General features: G+C 61.5%; 1 protein-coding gene across 1 annotated transcript; it reads left to right on the top strand.

The window, feature by feature from the left end:
* Nucleotides 1-2,433: 2,433 nt before the first annotated feature.
* On the top strand, nt 2,434-25,806 carry RIPOR1 (RHO family interacting cell polarization regulator 1; the record flags this gene model as incomplete). Its single annotated transcript, XM_080352038.1, has 23 exons — nt 2,434-2,512; nt 13,842-13,968; nt 15,913-16,062; nt 16,378-16,456; nt 16,733-16,756; nt 17,348-17,401; nt 18,271-18,423; nt 18,510-18,573; nt 18,659-18,702; nt 18,895-19,020; nt 19,230-19,378; nt 19,593-19,722; nt 19,923-20,063; nt 20,696-21,499; nt 21,712-21,851; nt 22,221-22,395; nt 22,557-22,692; nt 22,853-23,014; nt 23,154-23,312; nt 23,660-23,856; nt 23,937-24,020; nt 24,322-24,412; nt 25,438-25,806. 23 exons carry the CDS (start codon nt 2,434-2,436, stop codon nt 25,533-25,535), a joined length of 3,366 nt encoding a protein of 1,121 aa, XP_080208164.1. The 3' UTR covers nt 25,536-25,806.
* Nucleotides 25,807-25,934: the final 128 nt, after the last annotated feature.

Raw genomic sequence — 25,934 nt, 5'->3', positions numbered from 1 at the left:
GGGTGTCCTTGTGCTTGGGCACTCCTGCCTGCACCAGCACCGGGGGACTGCCAGGAAGCCTCCTCCAGTGGCTGGGCTCCAGGAGTATTTGTATCTGTGCTGGGAAGGTTAACCCCTGCCTGCCGGTGGGCATCATCCCTCCTTAAAACCAGGAGGGGACTTTGCGAAGCAGGCAGGGGGGTGCTATGCAGACTCAGATGCCAAGCCTGCCTTTGCTTTTGTTTGCAAAGCTGGTCTGTGCCGAGCAAGCTCCCGGTGACCTAGAATAGCCGGTGCGGTGTGCCAGCCTGAGCCTTGGCAGAGGGAGTGTTGAGCTCAACATCTCCAGTCTGGCAGGGCAGGCAGGCATGTGGCTGCAGGCAGGAGTGCTGCAGGCAGCACCGCTGGCCCTGGCCTTGCCGCGGGCTCATCTCCTGATGTCTGCAGAGGGATACAGCTGCTCCCCATCTGCCAAGGGTTTAGAATGGTGTTTTACCTTGCAATGGTGGTGCACAGGTAAGCAAAATGTGGTGGTGTGGGTCAGTCCATCTACAGGCATCCCAAATTTTTACCAAGAGAGTGATCAAACTTTGGATCAGACTTCATAGAGAAGTGGTCAATGCTTCAAGCCTGTCTGTTTTTAAGAGACATTTGGATAATACCCTTAATAACATGATTTAACTTTTGGTCAGACTTGAAGTGGTCAGGCAGTTGGGCCAGATGATTGTTGTAGGTCACTTCCAACTGAAAATTTATCGTATCCTATCCTATCCTGTCCTGTCCCATCCTATCCCATCCCAAATGCTTAGTATCTGAAGACTCACCTTGCTGTGAAGGAGTGGGTAGGTGATGACACCATCCACAGGGTGTGGGTGGGATCCAGCCCCCATCCTGATCCCCATGGGATGCTGGATCAGGCGATGACAGCGTAGCACGGTGGTGCTGAGCACACCTTGCACATGGTGGGCCATCCTGATGGGACAAGGACCACGTGCCTCGTGGTGCTGGGATGGGGGTTGATTGATCAGCCATCTGGCTTGATGGATCCACACATCCTCTCTACCTGTGTTAGCCCTTTGGTTTGGCTTTTCCCTGGTGGCTGCAGGACCTGCTGTCCTCTCTCCCATCTTTGCAGAACTTCTCCTTCCACATAACCAGGCCAGTCTGGAGAGATGAGCTGGGAGCTGGGATGCCCTAGTTCTTGCTGAGTGTCCTTGGCAGCAGTGCTCCACTCCTTGGTGTGACCCCAGGAGAGCAACACTGGTGCAATGATTTCCTCGTCGCTGATGTTGCCCTACTGTGCTGAGCTCTGAGACCTGGAGATGGTCTAATTAGTGCTTTTGCATCACAGGGCTGGCTGGAGCGCTGCACTGTCTCGTCCTTGCATGGAGGATGTCTCACTGGGGCTATAAAGGCATCAGACCCATTTAAAACTGGGTCAATTCAACATGATCTAGGACAGGTAGGAGAAAGATGGGCTTGGGAGAAAGGAGAGGAGCAGGGCGCATTGCCTCAGCAGGCATGGTGCTGGAGAAGCATGGCTTCCTCCCTCCTCTCCACCCACAGCTTTGGGGATGCTCAGAGCTGTCAGGGTTTTGGACTTGGACTTGGACTGGCAGGCAGGGTCTGACCAGGGCAGCCATAATGCTCCATGAGGAAGCCAGTGCCATGTAACATCAGCATCTGTCAGGTGGCAGCCTGCGTTTGCACCAGGGCTGCCCATCCCGTAGCTGTGGATGCTGAGAACAGTCCTGCACTCCTTCCATATGGAGCCTGGTGGGGATGGGGTATGCGGGTCGGTGCCTGTGCTTTGCTCTCCCATGGTGGACTTGCCATTTGGCTTAGGTCAGAGCATGGCTCCTGCTTGCAACAGCTAGGGTCAGGAGGCGAGGGTAAGGCGGAGTGAGGTATTGGGTATCGCAGAGCTGGGAACAAGGATGTCTCTGCCACCGACTGACTGCACAGCCTTGGTCATGTCACTTCACCGCCCAGAGATGCTGTCCCGGCCATCTCCGGGCTGTGCAACCTGCTCGAGGTCTTTCAGGGAATGTTGAAGCCCGGGGGGACTATCGTGGCCCTTGGTGGTTGGGGGAGCTACAGCCATTTGCTTTCCGGAGCGAGTCTCCCCCGGGGGCGAGTGCTGGCTGCCTGTACGGGCGGGGCTGGGAATGGGGCGCAGGCAACTTTCGGGGGAGGCTGGCGGACCCCCGGGAGATGCCGGTGCACCGGCGGGCTGGGGCGGTGTGACGGGAGCCCCGCACGGCGGTGGCGGGGATGGCCGTGGCGGTCGCGGTCTCCTCGGGGAGGGAGGCGCTCCCGGGCCGTGCGGCCGCCATTGCCGCTGGCGGGGCCGTGGTTTCCTGCCGAAATCACATGGCTCCCGCGTTTCCATGGAGAGAGCCGGGGTGGGCGCTGCCAAGAGCCTGCACGAACTCCCCGCTTTGCTCCCCGTCCATGGGAGTGGAACAAAGGGGATGCACCGAGCCAGGCCCGCTCTCGCCCCGCGCCTCGTCCCCCGCCTCTCCTGGGACATGTGAGTGTCACTGGCACCTCCGCACCCCGGGCGACGCCGCCTGCCCCCGGGGAGACGCCGGTCACGGCGCGGGGGGATGAAGGGGAAGCGGGGTTGGTGGATTTAGCAGGGCTACACCCTTGGGGAGGGGGACGGACACGTCGCCTGCTAGCGACCTCGTCTGCCGCCCACCGCCCAGCCCCCGGGTGGGCCACCGAAGGGGCGCAGGGGATGCCCGGTCACGGCGGGGACGCGGCCGAGGGGGCTCCGCTACCCCGCCCCAGCGCCCCGCGGCTCCGCACCCCGCGGCAGGGCCGGGACCGGGGCCGGAGACACCCGGGGAAGGAACCGCCCGACTGCGGGATAGCAGGGCGGACACCACCCCAGAGCCACCCGGTCCCCTCCGGCGCCTGGTCGGAGTCCCTGGGCTCCTCCGGCCGCTGCTTCGCACCCGGCTCGGGGAGGGCGCCGCTTGTTTGACTCTGCGGAGGAGCCGGTGCCCGGCCCCGCTCCCCCGGGACGGGTACGGCAGGGAAGGGGAAGCTGCCCGTGGCCATGCAGGGCCCTCCCCGAGCCGCTGCCATGGGTCCCCGCCCCATCACACCCCTGCACCCAAGCAGGACCCTGGGGAGTGATCCCGAGGGACCTGGGTGCACCATGTCAGCTGGGTGCTGCCTCCTCCTCCTCCTGGGTGACAGAGGGAGGAATGCTCGGAGGAATTAATGAGACAGATCTCGCTTTGTTGCTGGCCTGATCCTCCTATCTCCCAGCCCTCCCCAGCCTGCCAAGAAGTGCTGGGGAAGGCCTCGCGCCATTAACTCTTTCCCTGCGGCACCTCCAGCTGTCCCAGGGCTTGCAAACAGCCTCAGCGGCATTTTACTCTTGCCAGATTCCCAAAGGAGGCTACTCAGGCGACCTGGAAGTCTTTGGTTTCCTATAAATACTGTGTTGGCCAAGGATCTATCTCTTGGCTGATGGCTGAGGAGTACCCTTGCTGCGTCCCCAGGGCAGGACAGGGACGTGAGGCTGTGACACTGCACAAATTCAGGCAGCACAGGGCTTGCTGCCGGTGGTGTTGCCTGCTCTCCGCTGGTGGAGGTCCCTGATGCATCGCTGCAGCCCCTTGGGCGGAGAGGAGCCGTGGTGGGAGCTGGCGTGGCGGTGGCTGAGCCCCTGTGGAGGACTCGATGTGGTAGAGTTGAGTGTGGGAATGCAGGCAGTGATGAGCAGGGCAGGGATGGGCAGCTGGTGAGATGGGTGTTTGGGGTGCAACCAGGAGATGACTTGACCTGCAGTGGGGACAGTATAGGGGCATATCTTCCCAATCCTGGCACGAGGCTTCTGACCAGTGCTCCAGCTTTGCCCAGGAATCTGCAGCCTGGGTTGCTGCGGGGTGCCTGGGGTTGGCATCATCTGGTGGCTGCTGCTACTCTGAGAGGAGCTGGGCAGGGGCATGTGGACATCCCCTGGGGATGTCACTGTGCTGGGCTCCAGCCTGCACCGGTGACCAAGGCTCAGTGGGTCCCTTGAAGCTCCTACCGTGGCTCTGACTTAAAGGACAGGACCTGGGAGACCCGTTGCAGGCACAAAGCTGGGATTTGGGGTCCCCAGGGGATGGTGAAGGCAGACCAAGCCCTGGCTTTGCGTGGGTTGAGGCCATTGCCAGGCTGGGACGAGCGCCGCGCCTCGTGCTTTGGGGTTATTTATAGGGCTGCCATTTATATCGCTTCTATTTCTGCTGCTATATGGGGACGATGTGAGAAAGCGAAGGGGGAGGGCTTGAGTCTCCTGCAGCCCTGGTGTCTGGATGCGGGGTGCCCAGCCCCTCTGGTGGTATTGGTGCCAGCCTGCCTGCGGGTAGAGCCTGACCTGGCACAAGGGCTGGTCCTTCTCCAGCCCTCAGATCACCAACCCTGCAGAAAAAACCTCCGCATATTATCTGCAGCATTGGGCTGCCAGGGTTTTTTGGAGCTAGCTTTGTTGGTTTCTGCAAAAGATAAAAGTCAGAGGAGTCGGCTGTTGCGCTGTGGTGAGGGTGACCACCTGCCACTCTGGAACTGGGCCTGGTCTGGCCACAAGTCACTTGACCATGCACCGTGGTTCTCCTTCAAGCCATGATGTTGGGACTTTTTGCCACAATTGTCATCTCCTGCCCGTTCCTAGCTCTCCCCATTGACCAGGAGCTCTTTGGCCCCTCACCAGGCTGGTGCTTACATGCTGGCACTCATCTCCGCTCGCTCTGCACCTGCAGAGGCTGGTCTGTGCCCTTTCACACCATGTTTCCACCTGTGGTGACGTTCCCAGCTATGCAAGGGTGTCCGTGTCCAGGGAGTGCTTGCCTAGGAACAACCTGAAGTAGCTTCTTCATCACCTTGGTCTTTGGTGCTGGTGGCACCAGGAGAGCGTGCTCCTGGGGTGGGTGGCTTCTCTGGGGACTGGGTGATGCTGGGTGGGCACAGCCTCAGAGCTGGTGGTCCCAGGGCCAGCAGGGAGCAACTGGGGAACCTCCCCAGGACTTGGTGCTAGCAGAACACAGGGTCCCTGGGATGCCAGTCCTGTGTCCCACAGAGGGCAGGGAAGTGGCAACGTCCTCCTGGAGTGTCTGAAGTTTTCTTCTGCCTGCACATGGACTGGCCATGGCTGTACACGTGTGTCTGAGCACAGCTGCCTATGGAGGGGTTTGTTTGCATATTCAGCTGTTGTGAGGCCTGGTGAGAGGATGGCATGACAGGGACGCCCCCAACAAGGGTGCGGTTGGGATGTTATGTCCACGTCCCTGCTGTGTAGGAGGAGCAGAGGCAGCTGCCGTGGCTGTTTGTGCTGAGCCAGCATGGTGAGCACCCAGGGAAGTCCCCTTTCCTGGTGGAGGTGACTGGTGACTGTGAGGTTGTCCCCTTCACTGTGCCCCGTCCACAGCCATGCCAGGGACAGAGATTCATTTAACTCAATTACCACCCAGGCCCTGGCAGTGTTGGCTCAGCTCGTGCCCTTCCCCTGTCCTCCCTTGGCAAGGTGTCTGTGCTGGCAAGCCCTGCCGGGTGCCGTGCAGGGTGCCACAAAGTGCTCAGAGATGTCTGACACCACATGCCCGTGGCCTCCTCCAGTATCCTCCACCACCTTTTGAATGCTTGACCCCCTTCCTACCTGCTCCTGGTGATCTTCTGGTGGGTGATGCCCAGGATGGTGCTGTGCCAGGCAGCTTGTCTGCACATCGGCTGCCCCGCAGCCCTTGGTGGGGCCGCAGGCAGGGCTATGGAGAGCCAGAGTCCCTACAAGTGGCACAGCCTGGCAGTCACCCTTCTGTCAGGGAAGCCTGGGTGTCCCTTCACCCTGTGTGGCGCTGGGGCTCCACACAGCTTTAGCGTGGCTTTCTCATTAACCTTTAATGAGAACAAACGAGCTGGCATGGGCCGTGGCTGCAGGCACGCTGCCTGGCCGTGCGCTGGGCATTGGCTCTGCAGGGCTGCCAGCGCGGCAGAGGCTTTGCAGAAGGCTGGTCGCTCCTGAGGCGGTGCCGGGAGCGATGCTTTCCCATGGGGAGAAGCCACAAGCACTGAAAAGCCAGGCAGTGGACCCCTGCCCATGGCAGCCGCCGGGTCAGGACTCTGCCTGTTGGTGAGGAGAGCTGAGGGGCACATCCTGACTGGGCAAGGTAGCAGACATGCGTGAAGGCTGGCATGGAGGTGGGTCTCTCCAGGCCATGCTTTGCAGTGTTCTGGGCTTCTGGCTCCCTTCCATGCCCATGGCACTGGTATGGAGGTTGCAGGCAGGTGGGAGACAAGACCCCTCTGTTTGCCTGTGCTGGGGTGTTCTTTTTGCCAGATGCTGCATGGGGACAGCCCAGTCTCACCAGCTCTTCCCCCATCTGCTCTCCCAATGGGGCTAGTGCTGTGTACCCACCCGGACACCAGGACGAGGGGGTGTCCTGGGACACAGTGCTCTTTGGTGACACCTCTGCAAGCTCCAGCTCACTGAGCTTGGCCGTGGCTGGCTCTGGACCCACATGTGTGTGTGCCCATGGTGGGGGAGCCATGCCACCCTACAAAGGAGCCCCATGTGCTTCTCCCCTGCGGTGTGCTTGCCCCTTTGTACAAAGGAACCAGCAAGGAGGGGACCAGCTCTGGGCTGGGGAAGCAGCCCCACAAGTGTCTCACCCTCTAGAGAGGGGGTTATCTGTGTCTGGGAGCCCCCCATATTTGTGAACACCCCCCCAAGTCTCTACCCCAATGCTTTTCCTCTTGAACCTGCCCTGACCTCGCTTTAAAAGCAGCACCAAACAGGAAAGGAGCCCGGGAGGGAGGTGTCTTTTCCTGCCTCGGTGACGTGGTGATGGCAGTCAGTCCCAGCCTGGATGGGCTGGCTGCTCCAGCCTCCTCTGTCGGAGCTGGGGTGTGGAGCTAGGCCTGGGTGCCCCGGGACCAGGACCCATGCAGGGACCTACGGGGCTGGAAGGGAGGTCACGTCTGTGCCACAGGGTCCTCTGGTTGCTAAGGGCATCCCTGTGCTTTCTGCCAGGGAGTTGTGGGGCCGGGAGGTGCCACGGGGGTTGGCATGGAGGTCCGGCAGGTCTATGTCCCTGCCCCATGGGACCTGGACCCCTGTGGGGACCAGATGACACAAGTTAGGAACATCTGAGCAAGGAAACCCTCTTCCCAACAGGTGCTGGGTATTGCAGGGTGCTCACAGGCATGCCACGGGACTCCCTGTGCCACCACCTCTTCTTCAGCCATGGGAAGTGCACAGCACAGCCATGGTGGTTTTGTATACATATATATTATTAAAAAGAAAAAAGCAGTGCAGAAGTGAGCAGCAGGGCTGGCGGCACAGCTCCCCACGGTGATGTGAGTCTCGGCTGCCCACGGCTTTGTGCCTGCCTGCAGTGGAGTTGGCAGGGATCGGGGCAAGGGGCTGCGCACAGAGCATCCCCCCCCGAGCAGAGACCGGCAGCAGCTTGGGGTCAGTGGTGCGTTCGGCAGGATGGTGTTTGCTCCCGGGCTCGTGGCCGGCCCGGGGTGCCAGAGGGATGGGGGCGCTGAGGGGAGCAGTCTCAGGGGGTTGCTCCATGAGGCTGGCATGGCTCACAGGGCTGGTGGGGACACTGTGGTGCCCAGAGAGGGGATGGGGGGGAGGTTTGCACCACAGTGACCTGCAGTGTGGTTCCCTCCCCTGGCCCCGTGCCTCAGTTTCCCCAGGTGGGCAGTAGGGAGGGAAGGATGGGAACCGAACCGTGCTGTCCCTGCTGCTGGGGCAGGCATTGCTGGTGGGGTTTCCTCCTTCCAAGGGGGACGGGCGTCCGTCTGTCCTCCCATCCTCCTGTCCCCAGCCCTTGAGTCACGGCGCTGGGCAGTGATGTCAGCCCTTGGGCAGGGGAAGCGTGGGAGGAGACTGCTGCCTGGGGAGCCCTCCGGCCCCCGCACACGGGCGGATGGACGGACGGGTGAACGGACGGCATGAGAGAGCCACAGCTGCCCGTGCTGCCCGGGACTCTGACCCCAACGCGAGGGGGACGTGCTGCTGCAGCCCACCATGAACAGCAAACCGAAAGGTACTGAGCAGCAGCAGCACTGGGGCTCCTTGGCAAACGCTGTTAATTTGGGGACCCCCAGTTGTTTCAGGCTCCTGGGTGACGTGGCCGGGCTTGTGAGAGTCTTTGCTGGGCAAGCGGCTTCCCTGGGAGGGGAACCAGGGGCACCAGAGACATGGGTACCTGCCACCCGCAAGGGACACATTTGTGACCGTGACGTGCAGTGACGGGGTGTCAGGATGGGGTGTTTGTGGCAGGATGAGACCTACCAGATGCCCAGCCTTGCTATTGCCCACGCTGAGACCCAGGCTCAGTGTCTCAAGGCAGGAGCGGTCCATGGCTGCCCACCGCTCGCAGGCGATACAATCCTGATCCCGTGGCTTTCCCTGGCGAATTGATTTTCTCCCCCTCGTGCCCCCTTGTCTTGTCTGCGGCCGTACTAATGAGGACAAACAGAGCCTGGCTTCATGTTGAACATCCCTGGCACCGTGACCCTAGGGGACCTGGGCAGAACTGGGGGTCCTGGGGCTGCTCTCGCGCACAGGGACCGAGTTGCTTAGGCAGGATTTTTTGGGGAAGCTACTGGGACCCAGCAGAGCATCCTAGAGATGAGGAGGGGGGTTAAGGTGGCGTGTGGGACCTTCACAAGGTTATGCCAACCCCAGCAGGATCATGCCAGAGCCCTGTCTTCTGCTCAGCACCTCCAAGAGGGGTCACAGCCCACTCAGGAGCAGGATCTGGTGACCCTGGCTGGGCTGCAGTTCCATCAAGGGGGGCATAGAGGTGATTTACCACTCCCAGGCCTCCAAAATCATGGGGATCCTGGCTGGGTGTTTGGTCTTCACCTGTGGTGGTGGGATCCCACCTTCGCTGGGACCATGGTGGTCCTGGGCTGGTTCTCGGGAGCCATCCTAAAAAACAGGTTGGGTTTGAGCTCAGCCAGGTGCTGGGGAACCCCCCGGCCCCAATAGTGGATTCCTCCCTGGGTCCCAGTTTGGGGCTCGCATCCTCCTCTGGCTGCAAACTGGGAGCCCACGGGATGGGTGGTGGGGTGGGAGGCTGCAAGCCCCCACTGGGGAGCCAGCCAGGAGTATCTGCCTGTGCCCTGCCCTGCCCTTCCTCGGGGACACTCCGCGGGGTAAATAAGCATTTCCTCCAATTCTTCCCATTCGCAGCTCCTTCCCTTTCCTGCCGCCCTCCCACTCAGCCCAAGGAGCCAGCCGGCCTCCTGCGGCCACGAGGGCGGACACTGGGGTTGTGCCCCCACCACTGCAGAGCTGAGAGCACCCGGCACCCATCCAGCCCCCCAACACCACCCCCTGCTCCGGCGGGGGCTGCGACCCCATGGCCAGGAGTTTCTCTCCCGAATGAGTCATGGGGAGCCGAGATGCCGTTCACTGACTCATACGACTCCCAGAAAATGCCAGTCCCCCTCTTTGCATGGGGGCAGGCAAGGTGGTCTGTGTGCCTGGAGGAGAGGCAGAGCGTCGAGGTCAGGGAAGAGGCAGCTCCCAGGCTCCCTGTGACCAAGGCGGCATGGCATCCACCCCACATGCTCCTCCTGTGTGCTGGGGAGGGATGAGGGGCAGCGGGAGGGAAGAGCTGCTCCAGCCCACGCTGGGAGCCGGCCAAGGGCCGTCCCGAGGCCGGAAGGGGCCGGGGGGGGGCCGGGGTATGGCCCTGGGTTCTGGCAGCGAGGACGCAGCTGTGCAAACAAGGATGCAGTGGCTGCGCTGGGGGGAGCTGGGTTCACAGGCTCTCGAGGTCGTCCCTGCTGTGTACCCAAGGGACATTCACCCAAGGGTGCCGGGGTGGGGGGGTCGTGCCGGTGGTGTGGGGTGGTGGGACCCCCCTGCTTGCCACTGACACTGCAGGCAGGATGGACTGGCCTGTGGCCGCCATGCCATGCCCTTGTTGGGGGACACTGGTACCCGCTGTGCCTGGGGAGGTGGCTGCAGTGCCATCGGTGTGGGGGCCACAGCCCTGCCAGTGCCTCCTGGGGAAGCCCCTCGCGGGGTTGTGAGTGCTGCTCTCTGGGGTCAGGGGTGCTGGAGGGTGCTGGGTCGGGCACCCTGCACATTGCTGGCCTCCCGTGAGTGACATTGCTGGGGATGGTGGTCAGAACACCCTCAGTGCCCATGTCTGCAGTCCTGGGGTTTGGGGGGAACCACTTTGGGGTGTCTCCAACCATGGTAGTGTTGATAAACCCGCTGGAGCGACCTGAGGCTGGTGTCTGAGTGTCGGAAACAGAAACCAGCTGGGACCAACCCAGCCGGTCGGACTGCCCCCTCCGCTGCTCCAACCAGCATTCTTGGGATCCCAATCATCTCCAGAGCACCAAGCGTTGAGAGAGGAGCCAGCGGCCTGGTGTGAGAGCCCCAGGGTGGGCTCCAGCACCCCCCGCTGTGCCCCCCACCCAGCAGCTCACACCTGGCTGCTCTGCCCTCTTGGCCGCTGCCTGCGGGCAGCACTGCCCAGGGACACACGGACAGACGGACAGACTCCCAGGATTGCGTTTCCTACACCAGGAGAGCTGCGGGCGGTCTGCGGCGCAGGCACGGCAAGGTGAAAAGCTTGGTCGGGTGGTGGCTTCATTAGCACTGCAGCCCTAATTAAGGGCAGGGGGCTGGCAGGGAATGGACTTTTAGGGCAGGATCTTCCGGGCAAGACGTCTGTGGCTCCTTCACAGGAGAGGGAGGGATGTGCTTGGGGTTCAGCCTGTGGCAGGGATGCGAGTGTGCCAGTGCTCTGCCTGGTACTGGTAAGCCTGGCACAGGGCTTGCTGCCCTGGGCGAGATGCAGTGGCCGGCTGCCCCATCCAAGCGTGCCCCGAGCGCTGCTCCCCACTGGGGCTGGCCGTGCCGCTGCGGTACCAGGTACCTCTTATCTCGGTAATGTCAGGAATGCACCATGCCGGGGCTTTTTCCTCCCCCGTGAGCCAAGCGTGCCAGGAGCGGAGACCCCCACACCCTGCCTGCCCTGCCTTGTGCAGGCAGCGCTGCCCTGCAGTACCTGGCTGGCTGCCTCCATGTGCTGGGCTCGAGCATCCCTGGGGCTCCCACAGAGCGCGAACATGATGTTCCCCTCCTCCTCGGAGGTTTGGGGTTCGGACACAGGAGCTGGGCTGCAGGGTGCCAGCCCAGGGGACGCAGGGTGCCACAGCAGACAGGCTGGTGCTGGCAGGACCTGGCAGTGCCTGGGGCCACGTGCTAGGCTGGTTGGCAATGAGTGCTGGGACTGTACCATCCCTCGCTGCCGACTTCGGTCTGCACCCACCCTGCCACTGATTTGGCCTCGTGGTATGATGTACCGCAGGGGGATTTTGGGGTCAGCTGGGTCCCTGGGTTGGGGTGCAGTGGCATGGTCCTGTCAGCAGCTACCGCTCAGGGTACTGCTCCCTCTGCCAGTGCAGGAGCTCCAGGTGCCTTGGAGCATGACCCAGCGTGGTATAGGTGGCTGCTGGAGCCTCTCGGGGCTCTGAGTGGCTGGGGATCGCTCTAACCCTCCTGGGGAGTTGTGCTTGGGCATTGGTCCCCTGCAGCACCTCCAGCATCCTTCTCCCCCCTGGTACCCCCAGCATCCTTCTCTCCCCTAACACCCCAAGCATCCTCCTCCTCTGTAGCATCCCCAGCATCCTTCCCCCCTGCAGCACCCTCAGCACCCTTTTCCTCCAGGGCAGGCTCCTGTCTGTGTGTCCCTCCTTAGGAGCATGCCCTCAGACAGCAACGTGAGCTGGAGAAGGCTGTGCTGGCAGGGCCATGCTCACCCCATAAGAGCCCTGACCTGCCCCACACATGGAGAGCCCCATTGTAGGAGTGCTTTCCCTATAGATGAGCCACTGTAACACCCAGCTGGGGCAACAGGCACTGGTGCCATGGGCCTCACCCACTCAGTGGGGAGTAGATTAAAGAGCCCTGTAGAGGGTAATCTGCCCAGGCCCTGCAGGTCAGCCCGGCTACCAGGGATTACAGCTCCTCCTAATGAGCTTAATTGGGACAGCGTTGTCCTGGAAACTGGAGGGACTGGCACGGAGATAACACAGAGGTGGCGGGACCAGCAGAGCAGCTCTGTGGTTCTAGGCTGGGACCCGAGTACTAAGGGGAGACCAGATGGACCTGCTGTGTCCCAGCTCTGCTGGGATGGAGAGTATTGGCGGGGGCTGTCTCTGACTCCTGACGGCTCCGGCTCATCTCTGAGCGCCCAGGGAGGCAGCGGCGGTGGCAGCGGCGCTGGCAGCATGGCTGCGGGGTGGCGGGGAGCACAGTGCTGGCGAGAGCACCCCCACCAGCGGCCGAGCAGGTGTGTGCCGTGCGGGGCGGTTCGAGCTGGGCTCTGGGCTGTATTGTGCTAGGGGCTGCAGTGGGGATGGTGACAGGACCCCCGGCAGTGCCTGTGTCCCTGTGCCATTCCTGGTGCGTCTGGGGCTGGGGGCTCGCTGCCAGCTGTGCTGGGGGCAGGAGGAAACGTAGAGTGAACTCCTAAAGATGCGGGGAGGTGGCTCCGGCCCCATAGAATCATAAAATAGTTCAGGTTGGAAGGGACCTTCAAAGCTCATCTAGTCCAATGCCCCTGCCATGAGCAGGGACATCTTCAAGCAGATCAGGTTGCTCAGAGCCCTGTCCAGCCTGGCCTGGGATGTCTCCAGGGATGTGACATCTGCCAGTTGGGGAAGCTGTGTGTCCCTAAGGCCCTGCCTGGCCTTCCTTGGCACAGCGTGTGACTGCTGGGGACTGTGTGGACTCATCCGCAGCAGCTCCTAACTCCCCATCCTGCAGCTTGGCTTTGGGGCCTGGTTGGGACAGGGGGACTGAGCTGGTGGCAGTGGTGGCCAGGGTGATGTGGAGCATCCAGCAGCCTCTGCCCAGCTCCCGTGGCTGCCTCGTGGGCTGGGGCTCCTTGGTGTGTTTGCAGGGACAGGAGGAGCCCCGGACTCCTCTGCTCTTGCTTTGTGCTGAGCCCTTGTCCAGGGCTGTAGTGATACTCCCTGTGACATGGGCTGGCAACTGGGTCTGGGTCCCGGGATTCAGAAATCTGCCCTGTCCTGGCTGGCATTGACTGCACCAGCCGTGCTGGGGACAGGCAGGTACTGGCGGTGGTTTTGAGGTTCCTGGTACCATCTCTGGCCCTGCCAGGAGCAGAGTCCAGGGCTGTGGCAGCCGTGGGGCTGGACACGTGCTGCCCGCGCGGACTTTCCAGGTTCCGGCAGGGAATGGCTCTGCCTTTCCTTCCCAGACACAGGGCTCCTGGCAAAGCTGGGGACTTTCCAAAACGCTTTGTTGTCCGTGGATTTCCCTCCTGGTTGCTAGAGCGAGCGGAAGTGAGCGTGGAGACAGCGAAGGGCCGGGCAGCCGGCTCCAGCCCCGCACCCTTCCTGCCCTGCCAGCGGGGTGGCACAGGGGATGGTGGGACGTGTGCTGGGACAAGATGGGGTTCAAGAGAAGGTGTCCGGGCTGGGGCACAGTGGAGGGATAGCCCTGGTCATGTCCAGGAAGGCACTGGGCATCAGCCCTTTCCTGTGGCTCCCAGGGAGCGAAGCTGGGGTGCATCCATCCATCTGTCCCTGCTGGGTGCTGACAGTGTCCGGAACCCTGCTTCACCCAGGGCAGGGCACTGACGCCATTGCCGGGGACAGCACAGGAGCTGTGTCCCCACTGCCTGGGCTGAGAGGGAGGGAAGGGTCCTGTCCCCTGGATGCTGTGTCTGCCTCAGCCCATAGGTGCCCTGGTCACCTTGGTCCCTGGGTGCTGTTCCCATCCTGGCGGCAGCCCTGTTTGTGTGTGTCTCCCCACGCTGCTGCTGGTGACCCAACTCTCTCGTCCCCTGCAGGGAGACCCTCCAGGTCACACTCAACGATGTCACTGTCTGTGCGCCCGCAGCGCCGAGTCCTTGTCACCAAGATCAATAGGAGCCAGTCCTTTGCTGGAGTGAACTCATCAGGCGACCGGCCCTTCAGGTAAGAGATGGGTGCTGGTGCTGCCTGCTGCGAGGGATGAGGACAGAGATGGGGACAGGCTTGGGTGCGGTGGCAGGATGTGCTGCACCTGCCAAGGCTCCTTCCCAACCCGCTGCCTGGCATCTCCCACAGGGGCCTTTATGGTACCTGGGGCATGTTGTACGGGGACTGCGGGGATCATCGAGGGCATATGGGAGACAGAGTCCATCACCCCACTCTCCTGCTGTGCCATGTCCCAGGCACGGTGAGGGTCCCATGGCTGCTGCCACCAGAGCACAGAATCATAGAACAATTTGGGTTGGAAGGGACCTTCAAAGCTCACCCAGCCCAACCCCTGCCATGAGCAGGGACATCTTCACCAGCTCAGGTTGCTCAGAGCCCCGTCCAGCCTGGCCTGGGATGTCTCCAGCGATGGGGCATCCACCACCTCTCTGGGCAACCTGGGACAGTGTATCACCACCCTTATAAACAATTTCTTCCTCATGCCTGGCCCCTGAAGCCTAGCACAGAGGGGACAGGTGTAGCTCACTCTTGTGCTTCAGCCTGCTCCTGCGAGCTTCCTGGTGACCATCATGCTTAATGGGTGCAGTGAAGGAGCTGGGGTGGCTTTGAAGCTTGGTGTCTCAGCCACCTTGACATCCTGTGGCAGCTGGTTTCAGGTTTTGAGTGCTGGCATAAATCAAGATTTCCTCCAGGTCATTTCAAACCTGCGGCTGAAAGGTTTTATCGGCTGCCTGTCAGCTGTGCTGCAAGGAGCAGCCGTTCCCTACTCACCCTCTCCAGCCGCTGGCAATGTCATGGTCCCATCATACCCTTCCTCCTCTCTGCTGAGGCTCACATCGGTGAGAACCACCCCATGCAGTGCTCATCCTTGCCACTCTCCTCCACATCATTCCACAATCCTGGCCACCCCCTTGCAGGTGGTTCTTGGGGACATGTTTGGGCTGCAAGACTATGGCATTTTAATGCTTTTAATCCATTTTCCTAGTGTCCAGCCAGGCTCCTTACCTCCCAGTGCACCCACCGGTGCCAGATAAGAGACATTTTTCAGCTGAGTGGCTGAGGATAGTAGTGCCAAGCTGCTTTGCCAGGATGTGGGCACCTTCACAGGGTAGGCACAAGCCCAGCTAGACCCTCCCCATGCCTGGCAGCCAACCTCAGCACTTACCCATCACTGTGGCTTGGGACAAAGCCAAGACATTCATTTTCCTATACCAATGATTCAGGGAAGTCTTCTGGCCGCTCCTGCAAAGAGTGGCACAGGATGGGAGGTCCAGCCCGCAGCTGGGAACCGAGGACCCCAGGGTGTCTCCTGGGCACCGGTGGTGTGACGATGCTTTGGGAGGAGGAAGGGACGAGCCGGTTGGAGCGGGGCGTTGCTCACAAGGCTGGGGAGCGACTCCATTGCACAAGGCAGGAAGGGTGGTGTTCAGGTCTTGGGCGCTGGGTCGACATCTCTTCAGGTCAGCCGGGGGAGGTCCCTGAGGTGGCAGTGGGGATGGTGGAGGCAACAGGCAGACAGCAGCTCCGTACTGCAGGGTTAGTGACATCTGGACAGGCGTAGGTATCAGTGAGGATGTCTCAGCCCTGTGTTGCTGCACTGTGTGATGGGGTGACAGAGCTGCTTGTCCCTAGGATGCTCTCATGCTGTCACCCACTGGGATCCCTGCCTGTTCCTGGGAGCACACGGTGACAGGGCAGCAAGCCAATGGTGGCATGTGTCACCCTGCCACAGTGCCCAGACCACAGGGAACATCTCCATGCCCCTGGCAACACAGGGTGCTGGGGAGTCCTGGGACAGGCAGGTAGGTCTGGGTAGACCTGGCCTCCATTCCAGAGTTCCTTGTCTTGAGACAGGGTGCCCAGCAGGTTGGGGCACCCAGGAGGATCCCAGTGCTGTGTGCTGACCCCAACCACCCCTGGTTTACCTGCTTCTCTCCCCAGGAACCTCTCGCCCTTCACCCCCACTGTTTCCCGCAAGACTGGCTCCAGGGTCAGTAGGATGTTCTCAATGTCTCACAAATCCCCACCACCCAAGGTGCCTCAGCCCAACCGCCTGGACGAGGTGTACGAAGCTCTCAAGAAGGGCCTGACGTAAGTGCTGGGGCTCCCCGTGACTGGGTGTTTGGGGGCAGGGAGCCCCTGAGGGACACAGGGACAGCTGAATATGGGTTGGGGTTGGCAGCTCTGTGGTCTCACCGGGTGGGGACGTGCCAGGTCTCCTGAGCACAGTGCCTTGGGGTCCTGGAGCTGCATGGAGTCCTGCACCAGGGCACAGGTGGGCTCCCTTGCCCAGGTGCTGGAGTGGCGATGCAGGGCCTGATATGCTGGGCTGGTTTGTGGGCTGTGTGTGGCAGGAGCCCTGGGCATGCTGTTCCAGCCTGACCCCCATGATGTGGTTGCCCCCAGAGCCTACCTGGAGGTGCACCAGCTGGAACTGGAGAAGCTCAGCACTCAGATCCGGGAGTCCAAGAGGAATTCACGTCTGGTGAGTGCTGCTGGGACCTGACAGGAACCAGTGCTTTGGGGGTTCTGGGCACGGCTGGAGCAGTTCATGGTCCATCTGTGCCCCAGGGGCCAGCCCCGGCTCTGGTGTTGGGCTGCACAGGGCTCCTGTCCTACTGTCATGCACTCTGCAGCCCTGGCTGGGTGCTGCCTGTCCCTGCCGATGTGCTATGGGTAGTGGGTGTGCGAGGTGCTGGGTCTCCTTGGATGGGCAGAGCTGGCTTTGTGCTGCATCTTATCCCTCTCCTCTCTCCTCCAGGGCTTTCTCTACGATCTGGATAAGGTAAGCGGGAGCAGTGCCCTGTGCCCTTTGCCTCCGCCATCCTTGTGCCTGGGATGTGCTGCTGCTGGCCCCCTCTCTGCTTGTTCTGTCCACAGCACAGCAGAGCGCCTGCGGGGTGGGATCAGGGCTCTGTGGGCAGGGTGGGCAGGGTTTTGTGGTTCCTGGAACCATCTCTGGCCCTGCCAGGAGCAGAGGGCAGGGCTATGGCAGCTGTGGGGCTGGACATGTGCTGCCTGCACGGACTGACAGGGCAGGGGGTGAAGCGGAGACAGGCAGGGGTTTGAAGCCTGCTTCTTTCAAATAAACTCTGTGGTTGGGGTGGCCTGGCCTAGCTCTGAGGCTGAGTGAAAAGCACCCCAGAGTGTGGGCTGTCTCCTGGGGGACCCTCTGGAGCAGGGGAGGCTGGATGATGCTGCAGCACATGGGTGCAAGCACAGCCTCTGCTCCGCTGCCACCCTGCTCCTCCCAAGGTGCTGGTGACCGGAATGTGTCCCAGCCACAGCTCAGGCACGCAGCAGGGCACATCCCGACCTGCGGCTCTGCTCCAGAGGGGCTGGGCTGCCACTCACTCCATCTCCTCTGCTTTTCCAGCAAGTGAAGTCAATCGAGCGCTTCCTGCGTCGCCTGGAGTTTCATGCTAGCAAGGTGAGAGCTGGGGAGCAGGCTGTCATGGAAGCACCCCAAAAGTCAATTTTGGCAGGCAACATGCTCCAAACAGATTTTATTCTAGCCAGAACCATTTAGCAAAGAAAACCAAGTAGAAACGGGGTTTATCCAAAATTATTCAGCACTCTGGCAACATTTAAAACACAGGTTCTGATACCAGCCAATGATATAATTACTGTACAACCACATAAGAATAATGGGGATGCACTGCATGCATGCACTCACAAAAACAAGAGGCCTCTTTCACTCAAGGGTACCCCACAAGGAAATAATTGCTTGCCTGTGGTGGGCAGGGGCTCACTCAAGGATATATCCAGAAGAAAATGACTCACCGAGGGGAAGGTGAGGGCTCTCAACCCCAGGAAGTCTCCTTAGATGGCATCTCTGATCTCAGGGGAGGCCTCTGGCCTCACACCTGTTGCTCTGAGATGACCATTCCAAGGGAGGGCTTCAGCAGGGGCCATGTTTCATGATCTGGTTGGATCTGACTGTGGTCATTACCAGCTGGTCCAGAAGCTTTTCGGCTTCTCTTGGCCTAAACACCTCTTTGACTGAGGACCCTATTGACTGAGGGTCCCACCTCTCCTGCCTCCCTAGTTGAGGGAGTTGAATATGGCTGGAGTCACCATGCCCTGGGATGGGGGGACTGTCCGCACCTTAGCACCAAGGTGGGGACAGGCACAATGGGGCACAAAAGATGCTAAAGAGCCATCAATTGCCCTATTGAAGGATTTCATCAGGAGATGTGGAACTGTCCATGGGTTCACCTTGGGGCTCCCTGGGTGCAGCCCTGGGGTGGTCCTGCTGTCCCCTGCCCTGCCCCTCACTGCTGGGGCCTGTCCTTGCAGATAGATGAGCTCTACGAGGCTTATTGCATCCAGCGACGGCTCCGCGATGGAGCCCACAACATGGTCAAGGCTTACAGCACAGGCTCGCCAGGCAGCCGGGAGGCACGCGAGAGCCTGGCTGAGGCCAGCAAGGGCTACAAGGAATACACGGAGGTGAGGCAGCTGGCTGGGGTGGGCAGGCAGGGCATTGGGTCCCATGGGTGGCTGCTGATGGGTGCCGTCTGTCCGTCTGTCCCCAGAACATGTGCCTGTTGGAGAATGAGCTGGAGAGCCAATTGGGCGAGTTCCATGTCCGAATGAAAGGTAATGTGTCCTGCTCCATCTCTGGCCTGCTGCCTGCCTGCCTGCCTGCTGCCATCTTCTGACGCCCCTCTGCCTTCTCTTGCAGGACTGGCAGGCTTTGCCCGGCTCTGTGCTGGTGACCAGTATGAGGTTGGTGGGACCGTATGGGTTGGGATCTGCTCTTCTCCTGCCCTCTGGTCCTTGGGGTGCTGGCGGAGGGCAGGTGGGCATTGGTGCGGGTAGCAGTGGTGAGCGGGATGGGCCCATGCCCTGGGATGTGCAGGGAGCACCCACCACCCCAGTGCTGCCTGTTCCCCCATCCCCACTTCTCTGCATCCTCAGATCTTCATGAAGTATGGGCGGCAGCGGTGGAAGCTGCGGGGACGCATCGAAGTGAACAGCAAGCAGGTGTGGGACAGCGAGGAAATGGTTTTCTTGCCCCTCGTCACTGAGTTCCTCTCCATAAAGGTACTGTGCAGAAGGGGCAGGGATGGTGTGGGCCAGCTGCCACCCTGCATCTCAGCCAGGCTTTCCTCCAGGCCCTCACTTAAACCTGGCCCTCTCTGGGGTGGGAAGAGGCTGTTTGGTGGTAGTGGCATCCTGGCACACAGCAGGGATGCACACAGCAGATGAAGCCCACAGATCCATCTCATCCTCTCCTGTCTCTCCTTCTCCAGGTGACGGAGCTAAAGAGTCTGGCCAACCATGTTGTGGTGGGCAACGTGTCCTGTGAGACCAAGGACCTCTTCGCGGCTCTGCCCCAGGTAGTGGCTGTGGATATCAACGACTTGGGCACCCTCAAACTCAGCCTGGAGGTGACCTGGAAGTGAGTATCTCAGCAGGTGTTGCTGGTAACGCATGGCAGGGCTGGGGACACCTGACACAGTGTGGCAAGAGGTGGCCTGCTCTGAGCTCTCTCCCATCACCAAACTGGGCTGCATTATGGGAACCTAGAGCTGGACTGGATGGGGTCCTGGTGTCCTGCTCACTGCAGAGCAGGGTTGAGCACACACCCCTCACCTCTCTGCTCTCCTCTCCAGCCCCTTCGACAAGGACGACCAGCCCTCAGCAGCGAGCAGCGTCAACAAGGCCTCCACGGTGAACAAGAGGTTCTCCACGTACAACCAGAGCCCGCCAGACACGCCGTCCCTGCGAGAACAGGCTTTCTATGTAAGTGTGGTGCTGGGCAGGGCTGCTCGAGTGAGGTGGCCCATGGAGGGGTCCATGCAGGGACATGCCCAGGCCACATCCCAGAGGGCGGCACAGCTTGGGTATGGGGTGGGCAGCTCCTCTCCAGCCATCTGGCCACGGCTTCCCGGTACCGGTGCCTGCTCCTCCCGCACTCACAGCTTCTCTTCTCTCTGCCCAAGAGCCCGGGGCGGGCGGCCGACAAGCACGGTTGGTCCTTACTGGACATCTTTCGGGAGACACTCTTCGAGAAGCTTTCTCAGAGCTGCTCCTGCAGCGACGTCTCCTCGGCCGAGCTCGGGAGATGGCCGCAGCAGGGCCGCGTAAGTGCGAGGGCTGGAGCCGGCCAGTAGCTTAGCCCAGCGCTGTGGCCATCCTGCAGTAGCCGTAGCCGCTCCTTGTCTCCTACTCACTAGCCCTCGCTGATCCCCAGAGGCCTGATCCTGCCAGGCCAGGGTCTGGCTGACCCTGATGAGACAGCCCCCAGCTGGGGCAGCTTGGGCTGCATGGGCTGGTCCCACTTCATCCGCATGCCCTCGTGCGAGAGCCAGGCACTAGTGAGTAGAAGGCTTGTCTGTGTCCCCGCACTGGTGGTATTGGTGTGCTGTGCTGTGGCATTGGTGTGGTGCTGGAGTGATGGTGCTGGCGCGACAGTGCTGGCGTGGCACTGGTTCAGTAGTGGTGAACTAATGCTGTGACTTTGGTCTAATGGCCGGTGCTGCTCCCCATGAGCTGGTGCTGGGGCTGTGGCCTTCTTAGCCACAAGGGCACATTGCCGGCTCACGGTCAATCTGTTGTCCACCAGGACTCTCATGTCTTCCTCTGCAATGCTGCTTTCCAGCAGGTCAACCCCTAACCTGTACTGGTGCATGGGGTTGTTCCTCTCTAGGTGCAGGATCCTACGCTTGCCTTTGCCGAATTTCATTAGGTTCATCTTCTTTTCCTCCCTCTCCAGAACATGCTGCGGCGCCAGGAGGAGCTGGAGAACGGCACAGCCTGGTCCATCTCCTCCGAGTCCTCGGATGACTCCTCCAGCCCCCAGCTGTCTGGCAGTGCCCGCCATGCCACACACAAGCCCATCGTGCAGCCTGAGGTGCAGGCGTCCGCCCCCGCCATTGAGATCTCCTTCTCCCAGCAGCCGGAGGAGGCTGGGGCTGGGCCTGGTGCTGGTGGCACCAGTGTTCCCCCAACTGGGAGCCAGCCGGAGGAGCCAGGCAGCCATAAGGAGACAGTGGCCAACGGGCATGTGCCCTACTCCCGGACTCTGAGCCACATCAGCGAGGCCAGTGTGGATGCCACAATGGAGACCAAGGCTGCGGAAAGCCCTTGGGAGCCCAGCCCAGAGGACACAGGGATGCAAGAGCAGGACACGGACTCCCTGCCTGGTGCCTCAGTGGCAGCTGTTGGAGCAGGACAGGACAGAGGGGCTGAGGCCAGGCCCCGTGCCGCTGTGGTGTGGGCCACCACCTGTGAGACGGAGGCCAGCAGGGCTGAGCCGGTGCAGAACCAGCAGCCAGCGCAGGGTGGCTGTGGTACCGGGGTCCCCACAGTGCTGGCACAAGCTCCCGCGGAGGAGAGGCCCGTCCTGGCCCCGCCACTGCCTGCCGGCGTCCCCGAAGTGCCGCGAGGGAAGGTGGTGGATTCGGGTCTGGAGGAGGCCATTGGCCTCCTGGGCTCAGCCCTAGAAGACTATCGGGGGCAGTTCCCAGAGCTGCAGCCCCTGGAACGGGAGCTCAAACACCTGGAGGAGATGCTGCTGGTGAGGGGCTCTCAGCAGTGCCTGGGGACAATGGGGACAGGACCATCACTGATAGTGGTGCCTGAGGACAATGAGGAAAGGGCCATCCCTGATGGCAGTTCCTGGGATGATGGGGACAGGGCTATCCTTGCTGGCAGTGCCCAAGGACATGGGTGGTGGGGCTATCTTGGCTGGCGAGCCAGGATCTGACCCTGCCATGCCTTCCTCCACAGCAGAAGCAAGGCGTCTTCCTCAGCAGGGCCTCCAGCATCAGCCTGACGGTGGAGCATGCGCTGGAGAGCTTCAGCTTCCTCAACACCTCTGACATGGAGGACTCAGAGGGCTCCGAGGAGGAGCCTCTCCAAGATGAGAGGTGCACAATGGGGCTGGCAGGATGGGGCAAGGGGCAGGATGTGGCCCTGAGACAGTTGGGATGGGGGATGCCCAGCTCTCCCTGAGTGCCTGTGCACATCTAGACCAGCCCATCACAGCTCAGGGCAGGTCCAGCTTGAGAAGCAGCAGGATCTGGCCCTTCTGGTGGCACAGTGCCACCCTGCATCTCTCCATGGGGCTGGGCTGGGAGGCAGCTCCCATGCCCTGTGCCCACAGGACCTGCTCCTTTGCCCAGCCTTGATGCTGTGATACTGTAGGTCCTACAGAAACTCTGACCCTGTGGGTGGGGAAGGGTCAGGTCCAGGTTTCCCATGCTGACCTGCTGTCTTCATCTCTTCCTCACTTGCAGGAGGGCTGGCAGACCCCGGCGCGGCAGCAGGGCCCCTAGCGCTGGAGAGACAGGGGCAGATGACATGGGCCTGTGCAGCGGCTCTGAGGCCAGTACCGACCCCCTGAGCACCGGCAACGAGTTCCTGGATAAGGCCCTGGTGCTTCACCTCAACAACTGCAACCGCTTGCTGCTGGTGAGTACGGGCTGAGTGTGGTGGCCGAAGATGTCCTGGGGAGGGAAGCCTTGGACTAGGCTGTGGGTGCCCCCTCAAGGGGTGTCTTGCTGCAGCATGGAGGCTGTGGCGTGGTTGCTGAGCTCTGTCCCTGAGGTCCCTGGTGTGACTGTGCCTTGCAGAAGCTTGGCACCTTCGGTCCCCTGCGGTGCCAGGAGATGTACGCCCTGGACAGGCTGCTGCGGGAAGCTCAGGTACTGGAGATCGTGTGCCAGCTGACAGAGGAGCGAGCGGGAGCAGCCAGCTCTGCTGCTGATGGTAAGGACATGCAGCCGAGAGGACTCTCCATGGCACCCCAGGGGATGTGCGGGGCCTGGTTGCCCCTTGTTTCTGTGGCTGGGCAGGGAATGTCTGTGCCAGACCATCACCTGCCCAATGCCGTGGCTGGTGGGAGGCTTAACAGTGTCTGTCCCCACAGTGGTGCAGTTCTCGACACGGAAGGAGGGTGTGCTGCCCCTTTGGGACCACTGCGTGGAGGCACCCAACGTCTACACCTGCCCTGTGGAGCGGTTCCTGCAGGTGCTCAGCACCCAGTACGCAGCGCCCATCAGCGAGCGGCACCCTGGCCTGGCTGATACTGGTGAGCAAATGTGCAGGGGTGTTTGGGGAGAGTTGCCAGCCCCACTCAGTGACCATGAGTGGGGACCTGTGGGTGCCAGGAGCCCCACAGAGGGGTGGCCATAGCTGCTGTGCACCCTGACCCCAGCCCTATCCCACAGTGTGTGTGAAACTGGTGGAGGACGTGCTGAATCGGCGGCTGCCCCGGCGGCCTGGCAGCACCCAGGGCGAGCAGGTCACCATCTTCCAGTACTGGAGCCACTTTGAGTCACTTGGTGCCCTGGTCCTCGACACCTACATGATGGAGCTGGCAGAGGAAGGTGGGTGTCCTCATGAGACCCTGACATGGGGTGCCAGAGCATCACCTTAGGGTGCCACCAGTACCACCACAACCTGCCATGGGGTGAGCCACCCCTGGGGTGGACCAGTAGGTGTGATCCGGTGCACAGCCCACTCCCACGCTGCCTTCCTGAGCACCCTGTCTCCTTGCTGTAGGTCCCCAGCATCTTGGTGTGGGTGCCCCAGCAGCTCCGTGCATTGGCACCCTGTGTGGGGCCACCCCTGCTTGGTGTGGGGTGCCCAGGGATGGGTTCCCTGTGGCGGCAGGGGTGTGCGGGCAGTGCCACTGGGCTCCCTGCACCTCGGCTCAGCCGGCGGTTCCCCGCAGCGCTGCTGGCGCAGAACCTCAACTCAGACGACCAGGATGTGGTGTTGCGTGCCCTGAAGCGCGTGCCCGAGGGCCGCCTGAAGAAGGAGGGACTGAAGGCGCTGAGCCTGCTCCTTGTGGAAGGCAACAGCAAGGTGGTGAGCGCTGTGTCAGCCCAGCTCCGCAGCCTGGCAGAAAACCCCCGCTTCCGCCAACGGGTACGTGCTGGGCAAGCCAGGGACAAGGTAGGCTGGTGCTGCAGTCCCTGGGGCTGCTGACCCCTCCTGTGTCCCCCCAGGCTCTCGTGTGCTACCTGGAGCAGCTGGAGGATGAGGAGGTGCAGACGCGCGTGGCAGGGTGTGCGGCGCTGGGCTGCCTGAAGGTGAGAGGGACGTGGGGAGGAGGTGGCAGGGCTGCATCTTCTAGAGGAAGAGGTATCACATGTAGTCAGCAAGTCCAGACACACCTGCACAGCCTTCTCCCAGGAGAGAGGAGCTGAGGGGGCCCCCAATGTGCCAGAGAACCCAGCAGGGACAGGGCAGGAAAGGAGATTGGAAGGGAACAGGATGAGGGACTTTCCTGCACCATAGGGCTGCAGTGCCTTGTGCTGCCTTCCCCTATGGGCCGTGTCCCTGCTGCCAGCCCTGCCAGCCACACTTACCCCCTTGTCCCTTCTCCTGCAGGCCAAGGAGAGCATCGAGCAGCTGGTTTACCTGTGCCAAACAGACAAGGAGCCTGTGCGCGAGGCAGCCAAGCAGAGCCTGATGCTGTGCGGTGAGTGTCTCACTGCTTCCCTCTGCTCCTTCCCCACCCACGGCATCCTGAGCGCTATCTCCTGTGGGAGTGGGGGTCCTGGGCTGGTCCCTGCCTACACTGTGCACTCTAGCTCATCGTGCCCCAAGCTCTGCTGGGCAAGAGCAAGCTGGCAGCGGGCAGCAAGGGCCAAGCATCCTGTGGCCACAGAGCACTGAGCCTGGTTATTGTTTGTTATTTGCTAGATGGCACAGAGAGAACCATCTGAGTGGGTTTCTAGGCCTCCAGATCGTGGCAGCTGCTGCACAGGTTGGGACACGTGAGCCATCCTCGTCACCCTGTCCCTGCTCCTGCCGCTTTGCTCACGAATGTCTCCGTCTTAGAGCCTGTCAGCCGTGTCACGTTTTGGAGTCTGTGTGCCTTGGTTGTTCATAGAGCCCATCCCCGTTGCACCCCGGCACATGTAGGCACCTCGTGTCCCATGTCCCAGCAGATTGTCCATGTCACCACCTCTTGCTGGGGATGGCTGCTGCGGGCAGAACTGTGTGTGGGGCTGCCGGGTGAAGATCTCAGAGCCAGCTTGTAGTGTGGATGTGTGCATCCCTGTGTGTGCCTGGGGGTTCTGGGGAAGCCCTTAGGATTCCCGTGCCAGTGCATGCAGATGTGCACAGCTGTTTGAGACACTGGAGCCAGCAAAGGCCCGAGTCTGGTCCCCTTTGCCCCGAGTTAGGCTCTCCACAAGCCAGCACTTTTGCACGCCAAATGTGGTGATCTTGCCCTGCGTGGGCACAGTAGGCAGCTGAAGAACAGGATTTGCAACATCTGAATCAGGAGTTCTGGGGGCTTTTTCAGCCGGATCCCAGCTGGGACCTGCCCAAGGGTGTGCTAAGGAGGACAAGAGAGGTCTCCACTCTGTGGCTGTAGCACACCAGCTCAACTCTGCTGGGTGTTAGCCACGTTTCCCTGGAAAGGCTGGGGAAGGTGGCAGGGGATGAGCAGGGGACAGAACTGCAGCTTGGTTCACTGACCATGGTGTGTACTTGCAGGGGAAGATGGTAAATCAGCTCACCGGCGGCTGGAGGAGGCCCTGGACAGCCTCCCGAGGATCTTTGCACCAGCCAGCATGGCCAGTACAGCTTTCTGAGACAACACGCAAACCCACCCGCCATCCCTCGGGGGCAAAGGCACCGCTGGGCCACCCGGACTTGCACGGCCTGGGGCCAGCCAGGACCGGCAGCTCCCGCACTGCAGTATTACCCCCGCCGGCAGCTCGCCGTGGCCGCACACTGCCTTACGGAGCACCGCTTCGCCGGCCCCTGGCCCCACGGGGTGCCACGTACGCACCCCTGGGCAGGGGGGGCTCGCTGCACATCCCACCCTCTGATTGCTATTTAAAATACACAGGGAGCCCACCCCTCCTGGCCCCCCCTTGTCCACTACAGCTGCTGGGACCGCGGCGGCAGGGAGATGTTGGGATTTCTCTGCCTCCTCTTGCCTTCCTCTTGCTCGAGGGCACGTGCCCTGTCCTGGAAGGACCTGCACT

Source organism: Nesoenas mayeri (genome assembly GCF_963082525.1).
Source record: "Nesoenas mayeri genome assembly, chromosome: 12".
Lineage (NCBI taxonomy): Eukaryota > Metazoa > Chordata > Aves > Columbiformes > Columbidae > Nesoenas > Nesoenas mayeri.
Note: the sequence above shows the minus strand (reverse complement) of the source record. Positions and strands in the feature narration are given on the sequence as shown.